The sequence below is a fragment of the Anarhichas minor genome, unplaced genomic scaffold (assembly GCF_050575085.1).
Source record: "Anarhichas minor isolate MPS153535 unplaced genomic scaffold, ASM5057508v1 ptg000051l, whole genome shotgun sequence".
Lineage (NCBI taxonomy): Eukaryota > Metazoa > Chordata > Actinopteri > Perciformes > Anarhichadidae > Anarhichas > Anarhichas minor.
The window spans coordinates 180,371-192,512 of NW_027466497.1; the positions used below are offsets into that span (position 1 = coordinate 180,371).

Here is a 12,142-nt window from a genome sequence, read left to right on the forward strand (position 1 = left end):
GTAGGTATCAATTTATTTGTGTTGATGTCGGAGAATACACAGATTTGTGAATTTGCACTCAGATGCAGTAATGGGACACATTCAGCCATTCAGCGGTAATCCTCTCACACACTGAAGAGAGAAAATCATTAGACAAATCCACAGCCTTAATCACTTCTGTGGCGTTTTATCACACAGTCCCCCGAGGCTCTCACCAATTGAAACATTACACCAGTACATTCCTGTAATTTGCAAGCCTGTCTCCCAGCTTTTTTTTTAATCCACCTCTCTTTGTCAGTATATTTTTCACCTCTCTTTGTCATTCTCAAAGTTCCTCCTTCTCTGTTTCTCACAAGACCCAATCCTGTCATTTAAAAAAAATGAATTGAGTCTGAAGATGGCCAAGACTTCTAGCGGCGAAACCCTGTCTGTCGATCGTGTTGGACAGGCCATTAGAGACGTCGATTAGGAGCGGAGTCTCGCTAATTAGGCGGTTTAACAAGGCAGAACGTCCACGGTAACGAGGAGACACTCGTACAGAAGTCCCAGTAGTTTGGTGTTACAGACGAGGTACTCTGCACCTTTAAGTGCAGAGTAATAACCAAGTTTAGAGACCTTTCGACGTGTCTGTTCTGATGATGATGATGGCTGTATTCTCTTAATAAAATACTTTGTCAAAGCAAAGCCAGTGGATTCTGCGGGGTCGCTATTAATTCAAAACACAAATTGACATTTTCCACACTTAACGCCTCTAGCTACGTGGGTCTAGAGTGAGTGAGTTAGTCTTGTTACTTTTAACGGGACATGTAAATGATGACGTTGTAGGAAACCTTGTTCTGATTAATACAAGTTAAAACATGCAAGTAGTTGTTGTTTAAGTGCAAACACTGCAGCAGCAGGCAGCTATTTTCAGCAACGAAAACAACTATTTGGTGAAACATTTAGCTAAACATCTGCATCACTGCCTCAAATGAGTGCAGTGTCTGCTTCATGTGTCAACAGACAACCATTTGCTAACAAGTTGATATGATAAAAACACAACATGACATGTCAATATTAGATTGACAGCTTGTTGCACTTCTCCCTCGTGGTTGAAAAAAAAACAGTTAATGCAGGCTTAATAATATAATAATTACAATTCATAGAATAAATTATAATTCATGGTACAAATACTGCATATCTTTCGAATAAGCAGTGTTGACGTTTTGTCCGGTTAATGTGTGAGCTAGCCAGCTTGCAGATTGGTAGCCAGTTAGCTTGGTGAAGTATTTTAGCTGTGGCTAGCAGGATTTCTACGTCAACCAGCTTCCAGCACCTTATTTCAAGAGGACACATGAATATACTTCCCTGTACTACTTTCTGGTGTACCCGGGCACCAGGGCTGTACTTTGATATATGAATTCGTACAAAGGGTTCCTCTGTATTCTACATTCACCAGGATACAGCACAGCTTCATCCTTTCTGCTTATTTTTACCTGAAATAAAACAGTCTCGATATTAAGTGGGCTTTGGAGAAAATGGGAACAGCGGTGCCAATCCACTGGCAGTAAGCGAGAGCCCCTCTGCACCCTGCAGCACTACCGTCAATGATGATTGATTACTCCCTCACAGTCTCATAACTGCATTCATTACTTCGTCCATTCTTTTCTTTTCTCAAGCTGAGGACAACATCAGACCTGCCTTTTCACAAGTTGGCATAGTCAGATTGTTAAATAACAATGTGCTAAGCGTCTATTACGGGCATTAAGGAGTTGCTGATGTTTCTGATACTGTGACATATGTAATCCTGGCAGTTCCCAACAAAGAATCCAGCTTATCTGTTTTAACAAACCTCAGGGAAGCATATGTGCGTCAGCATTTGGTCTGTGGTCTTTCATACGCAGTAATTAGCTCCCTGGGTCTTCCTCCAGGTCATGAAGTTTTCTGGTGAGACTGATCCATAAGGACAACAACAATATATTCTCTGTCTTCTCTGAGACAGCAGCTTGTGAAAGTCACGATTCTTTCTGTTGTGTGCGATGCTCAGATAAGTTTTTAAACACTCACCGGCACATGCACACACACACACACACGCACACACACACACACACACACACACACACACACACACGCACACACACAGTTAAACACACACACAAAGTTCTGTGACAAATCTTTGCCTTTCTTTACATATACACATGCATCTCTCTCTCTCTCTCTCTCTCTCTCTCTTTCATTCACATACATACCGACTTAACACACAGCTATTGTAAGTCTTGGCATCAGTGATTGTGACAGTAATTATCTGCCTAATGGAGGTGGAACTAGTGTGTGTTGAGAACTAGAAAATAACAATCTGGAAGAATGGTGGAGGATGGGGAGCACACAGCAGACACTGGGAGGCTTTGCACAGCCCTCTGCTACAACTCTACCACCAAACTTGCTTAATTTGGCATAAGGACATCCCAATACTGCCAACGGAGGCCGTCATTGGTGGACACATGGCAAGTCAGCAAGTATTCTGAACTGGTAACAGGATCATAGTGACTTCAGTTTAGAGGTGTTAAGTGACAGTTCGCTGCCCATATAAACGCATGGATCCATTTTAAGTGCACTTCAGTGATGAGCAGTGCTGGAATGTAACTAAGTACATTTATTCAAGTATTGTACTGAAGTACAGTTTTGACGTGCTTGTACTTTATTAATACCATTCTATTTTATATTTTATCCACTATAGTAATGTGCCACTTTGTGTGTGTTACTTTTTACATATAAAAACACATGATATGCTTCTATGGTATGGTGCAGTACTATACTACTAATCTACCCAGTAGTATACAAAGTATCTCAATTTGGCTCCACATTGATGGACTACAACGTTAAAATGCTCTTGAATGTAATGATTATTGATAAAAACAATAATATAATATTCTATAAGAATATACAGTAGCTCTGTCAAAGAGACATTCTGCATAATACTTTTGATACGTTTTGCTGATAACTACTTAAGTAACGTTTTGAATTCAGGACTTTAACATGTTATTTTTACTTTTACTTAAGTAAAATATCTGAGTACTTCTTCCACCACTGGTTATTTTGTCACCTATACAGAAGGCCAATTAGAAAGGTACTGAAGATATTTACTGTACATTTATATTCCATACTTGACATAACAACAATTTGAATAAGTGGACTTGAGCTTTGGAAGATCGTATTATTATTAAATAATCACTGATGAAAACATTTGTTATTTGCAGCCCTACATGTACACACGCTTCAAATGACTATACTATGGGCTAAGGGACAATGTGTGTGATTGTAATGAGCTGCTCCAGTGACGGACAGGTGGTAGGATTCATCACCTGGATGGCACACTGTTGTAGTGATGACAGAAGGTGTCACATCACTCTCACGCAGTCAGCGCAGTGCAGAGCCACAGACAGATTCTGTTATTTCAGTTACACTACGGGCAAACAGGGACACACCGATCCTCACACAGTGATCAAAGGTGTTTGTGTCTGTCGAACCGATAAGTCGAAAAAACACAGTGACACACACACACTGTTGGTCTTTTGAAAAGTCATGAAATGAATTGTGAGATGACTTTGTTCAAAATAAACAGCAACTTGGCCAAAGTCAGCTGTGGGAGGCTGTTGAAATATTAAGAAAATGATTCAAAGCCATTTTAGGTCTCACATCTGAGTTATTTACATTTAATTTATCCTGAAAGTTTCCACTAATCGGCTCTGTAACCACTATGCTTTGGACACCTTGATTTATTTAGATAAACCTGGGTGTGAACATGGATACCTCTCTCTTTGTAAGCACTGAAAACATTTAATCCATTTGAAAGGCCACCTTTAAATGTAAACAAAAATACTTTTCTATGAATACAAATCAAGTCAAAGACTTGCTGACTTTCACTCTCATCCATTTATCACACAGTGTTTCCAGGTCCGTCCTGCCTGCCCGGGCTTTGGATGACGTCAAAGGGGATCACATAGCAGTGAACCCAGCGTATCCCTTTTATTTGCTCCTGGCCAGGCCATCAGAACCAATTTGTCCAGTCGGGCTTCGCTGCCTCCAGTCTTCCCCTATCTTGCAGTTGGAATCCAACGTTAATTTCCTCTACCTCGCAGCTCAAGGACAACCCATTTGTGCTGTACAGTACCACTCCTATTCCCTTGTGTTAGAACAGAGCTACTGCTCAGGTAGCCAAATGTTTGTTGCCACTCGACACATAGCCTGCTCTTACTCATACAGTGGTGCTCAACCTGCATATATGGGTACTGGAATAAGGGTGGATGTCTGTGGTTATTATAGTGCCTTTCTGAGTGGTAACGTACCAGACAAAATGGAGAATGTCCCAAAAAGAAGGGTATGAGTGGGGTCAGGTGGTGGGTTTGGGTTGGAATGAGCCACTATAAATGCAGGATGTATTATTAGCCCTGATGTCTGTGATTAGGATTTAAAAAATAAGTGGAAAGTATTAGTATTACACAGACATAAGTGGGTTTAAAGAGGTTGTAGTGGCTTTTTTTATGCAAATTTAAAACACCAATAATGGCATAAAACTTACTGTTGGTGTGTGTTTTTGACAAAAAGACAACATACAAATAGTTTCCATACAATATTACTTTACTGACCCCCCACCTCTAATTAGACGCACTACACCAATACATGAAGCTGCAGATATTAGTGCGTTGATCGATTAGCTGGCAGCTAAATTGATAATCAATTGCCAAAAATTCATTGGTTTCAGGTTCTCTAAACCAAGCAAACGATTGAAGAAAATGCATGACCAAGGAGGTGCAAGCTACCTAATTAAGATGTAACCCTTAAAAGCCTGAACATGAATTCAAACTGAGCGTGGAGAGAGGTATAGGCCTGGAGAATGAGAGCAGGGCAGCTCAGCTTCACTAAACCTGAAGCACACGTCAGCTGTGAAACATTGCTGATTTCTAAGAATCCTCCAAGAGAAAAAGAGAATGATCATTATGAAGAAACAAAGTCCACTAAGATAAAAAAGGGCAGAGTTCACACAAAAGTTCTCGTTCAGAAATGCCTCAGCCTCTCTGCCTCGGCCCAGGGGGAAGACTAGCTGTAATGCCGCCGCCGACCAATTCATTTTGATAAATGCTGGTTTCAGACCGACGGGAGGAAGACTGTACTCGCCGCAGGACTTGTCGGGCCAAAGAGCAGAGATAATAAAGGGGGTGAAAAAAAACTCGGAAAAGTTGGATTTATTTCGGTGGTGTTCACAAATATGTGCATCAAATATATGACACAGGCTGCAACTTATGAGCAAGTTGTGAAATGTGTGGTGTTTGGCTTGGAGCCAGCGGGAGCGCCCAGTTAACCCTCTGTCGCTGTCTGTGGTGCTGAGCTTTACAGCTTTCAGCACCGCGGATAGCGACAGACTCAGCCTGCTTATTGTTGTGCGTCTCCGGCTCACCTCTCTGTCTGCTCCTGAGACATGAAACGATTTTGAGTAACCGTGAAGTTAAAGTCTGTCTCAGCAAAAAAAAAGAAAAAAAAAGGAAACGGGCCTGAGATATCTGGTGCCCTGCTGTCTAGACCATTTACAACAAGTACAACAAATCGAGATCTTTCTTAGATGTTTGCAGGCTTTTAATCTGCTCAAGGGTCTCCAGGAAATGTGCTGCAGTCCGCTTACACACCAGAGGATACAAGTCAGCTGAAAACTTAAACCAAACGCTATACCTGCAAAAAAGATTCGGGTGTTTAAAAGAAAAAAAGAAAATCAAACTTACGAGTGCCATCAAACCGTGTGGCTATAGTGTCCAGAAACGTGTTCTGCGGCGCTAATAATCCCTTCATCACAGGCATTTTCCCTGCTTGATATCGAAGTCCCCATCAAAGTTACTGAAGAGACGGTGCAAGTCGTCCAAATGTGTGAGTTGATCCCATTTAAGCCGCGGAGCCTATATGGACAAGGAGCTCTCCTATAAACTCGGTACAATGCGATCCCCAGTCGGCGGAGAGTGCACGCGATGCGCGCACCCGCGTGTCTGGTGCTTTTGTTGCGTGTGTAATTGACAAGAGAAGATGAAGCCCACAGGTGCAGTTCAGGTAGAAGCCAGGGCCGACCGTGAGAGAGTGGGACTCTCTGTCAGCGATGCCATTATTATGCCGTTGGATTCAATGATCATCTGTCCACAGCGAGCAATGGTGGGAGACATCAATCACTCTCAACAACAGCCGTGATCAAGCGTGGGAGTCTCTCAGTGTGGAGACACGGTGAAATCACAAGTCACAAACTTTTATTTACATTTATTTGTCTATGTTATTTTATAGCTTCTTGCAGAAGTCAGACTTGTTAAAATCACCGCATTAATGAAGTAAGTTGTGGAATTATGATTGTGCAATTACTCAATAGAACAATAGCCAACTAATTGCTCGATCGATGGAAATCCCATTTAAAACAATGCACGTGGAGCATTGCTTTTATGTATAAATCATTGTTGCCTCTGACCCTGTTTCACGAAACAGTGCACTCTATAGAAAGTGAATTCAGGAAATGAGTCAGTCGGTCTGTAATACCGGTGCTCTTTTTTCCTGCAGAAAATGTGTAGGAAGAAAAAAAATAGTTGTCCAGGCATTATGCAAAAGAGACAAACAAACAGAAAGGGAGGGAGAGGAAGAGACATGTATAAACAATATTTCGTCCTCCCATCACCCCAAACCAAAAACAATTATGCACAGGGCCTGCAGTTGCACAGCTGTTGATAAATTAAACTGAAACAAAACACGGTTTTTTTTTGCACACACTGCAGAGTACACATTCAATTACCCATGTTGCGTTGACTGTCAACTTGTCCACGCTGCTCGCTCCAAGCGCACACAGTGCTACCCGTCAGCAGGCGCACAGCTGGCCATAGTAACACGCGAGTTTTTAGCGCCATCTAGAGGTGAGATTAAGGAACGACCTGCATGAAAGGCATGTCTAATATGGCGGGAGACAAAATACCATGATCAACAGAGAAATGTTCAGCAGACCTATCTGTTGCACCATAGCGCCCTCACGTGGACAGAAAAGTGCCAAGCTCCACTACATCACATTTCTGTATTTCACATGTGACTTTAATGTCATTAATCCACATACAGCCTGGAAATGCAGATTATACATACATGCATGTTCTTAGTAAGAGTTACAAGAAATGTGTTAAAATGGGGTGTAAATGAGTCAAATGTACAAACCTGAGGATCTGTGCTTTACACCAGAGCAAAATATAGTATCTTTTGAATATAAATGTAAATGCACATTTATGGTTCAGCTCGAAAAGTGCTCTAACAAAATCCATTTTATTCTGAAGGTGTCAAATCAGCTCATTAGAGATCAGCAATGCAATTAATGAAAGTGAAATCTGTGAGCTTTTGGGTGACGCTAACAGAAACTGATCCACTTAAAACAGCCTCATAACCAACAAATCCTTCCCCCAAGAAAGTGGGAAACAACCACATTTTGACGCACAAAGGTTAGTTGGATCACCACAAGACGGTGCTACCACAACGCTTGATAGCTCATTTTGTTCATAAGGACCAGAGCTATTGACATGTTGACAGATGGCAAGACGCCAAATTAGGTCATGTGCAAGCCTCTCTAAAATGGCATACGGGCAATTTTGATGTAATAATGAAGATCATATTGAAATGAACTCAAGTACTTAAAAAATATCAGTTTGCAAACTCCAGTCCGTAAATCCACAAATGGGATTGCACCCAAAGTTTTTCAATTACACGCATCATGTTGCAAGTGAAAGACACCTCCAGCAAGTAACGAACCTGGAGAACATCCACACACACACACACACACACACACACACACACACACACACACAGGCAAACATATCAGACAGAACCAAACTCGAATCTAGGCCAATCCCATTACCATCAGTGCCACAGCATAGGACTAAACACCAAAAGTCAGAGGAGTAGTGCCTCCTACTCAGATCCTCGACAACTGTGAAGCAGATGTTCCAGCTGTTATGTCATTTAGACAAAGTGAGGTCATCAGGTGCTCTAAGGCGGACTGCTGTGAATCATATATCACCTCAGTGGCTTCAAACAAGCACACACACTCTATGTGCCGACATGTACTCATACAAAACACATACATGATACAGGAAAAGAAACATGTGAGTTATGTCCCTGAGGTGAGGCAGCGTGAAACCGAGAGATAGACTTCCATAAATGTGTCGGCTAATAAAATTAGAAGAGACAGCCAACGCACAGTGATGCTTCACCTGAGTAATTAAGTGCTTAATGCATCATTTAATCCTGATCACCGCTCGAAAGTGTGTGTGTGTGTGTGTGTGTGTGTGTGTGTGTGTGTGTGTGTCAAAGTTACGTTTGTAGCGAAGTGACAGTTGAGTCAAAGTGAGTCACTGTTGCTCACAGTGTTACCTCACCAGAAGCTTTATTAAACCTGCATCAACATATTTATTTTATAGCACTTTTAAAAAACAAAATCACAAAGTTCCTTTTCGACACAGCCACGACTCAAATGCAATTAAAAACATCAATAAACCAAAGCACTATCATTTAAATTTAAAAAAAGACAATTTCCTTACAATAAACAATGTATAAAAATATAATGAAAAGGTGAAAATATAAGAAGGGAACTTGAGCAAAGACGATAAAGTCAAACTCAAAACTACACTACATCCTTAAGTCTACCATTACAACCTCAATGTGTATTTTTACATCCACACACAAATGTAATGTGTCCTCATCTTCCAGAGTTAGAGCGGGATGAGACAAAAGCATGGATCCCTCTTTCCAGAAAAGGGAAAGTTGGAAAGTTGGAAACTGCCATGTTTTGAATGAAGGAAACTTAAAGCACTATAAGGATATCATTGGGCTTCGTTGAGTTGTGAGCGATTCTGCCCAATTAAAGCCCCTGTGAGCGGAGTATTACGTGTTTGGACCAAAATACACCAAATTATTCAGATTGCATCCATATTTGTTTGTTGGAAAATGAGACATTTGCAGGGAAATTTGCTGCAGTCTTTGTTTTGCTCACAGCCGTTCATTCTGTCTTCTTGGTCAGATATATTTCTTTATACAACCACTAGGAGTCGCCAGAGTTTTTTTATTTTTTTTATTGTGGACATAGGTTCAAGTTAAATGTATTGTTATTGTACAGCACAGGGCTGCACAATGAAATGCAGTTGCAAACTTTTCATGCTTCACAATAAAAAACAGTAGGAGGTTTAACGTACACAACTTGCATTAAACTACAAAATAAATATACATAAAACACTTTCATCAGCATCATTCACACCTGATAGATTTATTAAATACATATTCAGTTGTCGTGCATAATGACAAGAACTGTAATGTTATTTTTTCCCTGCACGCTGTATGACTTTGGTTTTGTGAGAGTGACGTGCTGCTCTGCTGTGATCTGAACTCCATTCCTCCGTCTCTCTGTTTTTATTGGTTTCATTATTAGCAGTCTTGGTTAAACTCTAATCAGATCTGGCCTTGTGCCTGCATACAGTCATGCATTTATGCTTTAAGACTCCCTTGTCGAGTTGCAAAGGCAACAGTGTGCGGGCATTTTAACTTAATGTTTTTTACGATGCCCTCGGGTGCCATACAGGAAGTGGGCATGGCTGTTTAAAGATACAGCTATAAGTTCATTTGACTCAGTTTGACAGCGCTAATAGTCCATATTGTATGTGCAGCATGTACACAGCCACATTCACACACACAATGTAGTCATCGCTTACCAACCACACTGCACAAGCCATCCAAGCAAATGTAAAAATGGCACATGACTTATCACGCTGTCTTCTAACCCAATGCTTCCACCTTCTATCTTTTGTCCTTTATTCTGTCTTCTCATCCTTATCCCAAACAAAAGCTCAAGACGTTTATTTTCCTTCTCCCTACAAAACAAAACCCATACCCTTTTTCAATCTACTTGGTAAGGAGTGCACATCTCACATCTGATCCCCGAGCTCACAATCTCATCTGAAATCTGGAGGTCCCTGCATTCACACGTCAACTTCTTTTGTCAAAGACTTTCTGATTTGTATACATACAACATAACCACCTTAACCTGAGGCGATGTTTTTCTCCGACAATATTTGATACCTGTGCTGGTACATTAACAGGCTGAGGAGCCGAGACACGCCCCAGGGCAGCAGAAACCTGAGGAGAGACAGTTGCTTTCAAGCCTGGTTCTGGCACAATGTCAGATAGGATTATTGTATGGCTATATAATATGTCTGTAGAGAAAGGTTTCTGGGGTGAGGGAGAGTCTGATTAGTGGCATGACAGGACAGTGGGGGATAAAGTACTCCGATCCTTTACTTCCACTCCAGTAAAAGTCTTCCATTAAAATCATAGATAAAATGCACTTAAAGTATCAAAAGTAAAAGAAGATATGCCATGTGACTGTTACTGTATATTATTGCATATGACATAATAATAATGTCGCTGATACATCAAGGTGAAAGTAAAATTTTACTCCTGTAGCGGGTTGAAATGGAAGTTGTATTCCAGTGGTTCCCAACCTAGGGAGGGGCCCCCTTCAAAAGGTCGCAGAATATATCTGAAGGGGGCGTGAGATGATTAATCAATTTGTATTTATTTTGAAATAAATATAGAGTTGTAAAAAGTTCAATATTTTCTCTAAAATATAATGCAGTGGAAGAATGAGCATAGAATGGAAATACCCAAGTATACAAGTACCTCAAAATTGTATTGAAGTACAGTACTTAATAATAACTTTCCACCACTGCACAAGGAGATAAATGGCTGTCTACACTTAGAGGTGACTGATCATGCGTGTGTTCATGTAAGGTGTTTGAGTCTGTCGGTCTGCACAAACACATTCATGCATTTGTGAGTGTTGTCTATTACACTTCAGATTGTGCAGTCGGGGTCTGTGTGCATCTTCAAACATACTTCAGAACACAAGCAAGAGAAACAGAGATGTGCAATACTGAGTGTTGGCAATCTATTTCCCCTTTAACGCGCCGACATGATGCCTCCACCCAGCTAATGGCAGTAGGCTCACTAACCATATCATGAGTTTATAATAACCACATCACATCCATGGCGAATGAGGTGGAATGAAAATCTAACCTAATTTGGAGAGATACACGACTGTGTGAGTAGTAGGGTGTCCCCTGAGATGAGGCTCCGATTGAAGGAGCCGTGTGCTGCACTGGTAGCATGCTCTGTGAGCGTGTAATGGTCTTAATTATCATTTAGCATGCCAGCCTCATTGACGACGTATCGAGCCAGTGATAAAATAGTAGAGCGCTGAGAGAGAGAGAAATATGAACATATCAACACTTAAAGGCACAGGCACACACTGAACAGTAGTACATATCCCTCAACACACACACACACACACACACACACACACACACACACAAAACAGTGAACTTATACACCATCATACCCAGAGGTGCCATTGGAGTGATACACACACACACATACACACACACACACATTTCCATCCAGCTGAGTGACATCTCTCTCTCTGAATTAGTCACGATGAATGATGTGTAACCAGCCATGACTCGTTCTGGCTGGGGAGATAGCTAATTCACTTTGTTTAATTAGTCAAAAGTAGTAGAGCATGCTCTCTCCCCGCAAACATACACTCTGATTGCGCAACATCCACCCATCTATGTGCCCGTTCTCTCCGTAGAGAAGGCAGACCTGTGATCACACCGGTGTAACATTTCATGGGGCAAGTCTTTGAATCTTCTCTGCCAGAGTGAAGGCTCTCTGACTCTTCCTCTCTCTTTCTGTCTCTCACAGACACAGTTCACGCACACCTGCCGCCCCTTTGCTTTGTGATACCTTTACAGAGATTTCAGACACCATTTTAGGGATCCCAAGCCAAGAGGTGCATCTCGTCAGTGGACTGCGCCGGGGAGATCGGCTGATACTTGGCTGAAAGTTTCTGCGAACAGAAGACAAGCTGTGTTCTCGGCTAAGTATCAGAACTTTGAGGTACAGTGATGGACATTTTTCCTTTCATGTCTGTTTTCGAGGTTGGGTTGCTTTTTGGTGGTCCTACTTTGAGATATTTTACAGTGTGATTTAAATTGGTTAATGTCAAATGACCAAATGATCATTTTTGAGAATTATTTATCACTTAAGCTTGCTGTCTGAAGACGTTGTATGTGAGGAA

The 12,142-nt window shown here is 41.3% G+C and overlaps 1 protein-coding gene across 1 annotated transcript in view; it reads right to left on the reverse strand.

Annotated features, from left to right (window-relative positions):
* kcnh8 (potassium voltage-gated channel, subfamily H (eag-related), member 8) overlaps window positions 1–5,946 on the reverse strand; it is a 42,152-nt gene extending 36,206 nt beyond the window's left edge. Inside the window, exon 1 of the mRNA XM_076075341.1 lies at window positions 5,733–5,946. Within this exon, the coding sequence (XP_075931456.1) occupies window positions 5,733–5,808 (76 nt within the window). The 5' untranslated portion in view covers window positions 5,809–5,946. The remainder of the gene's footprint in view (window positions 1–5,732) is intronic.
* Window positions 5,947–12,142: the final 6,196 nt, after the last annotated feature.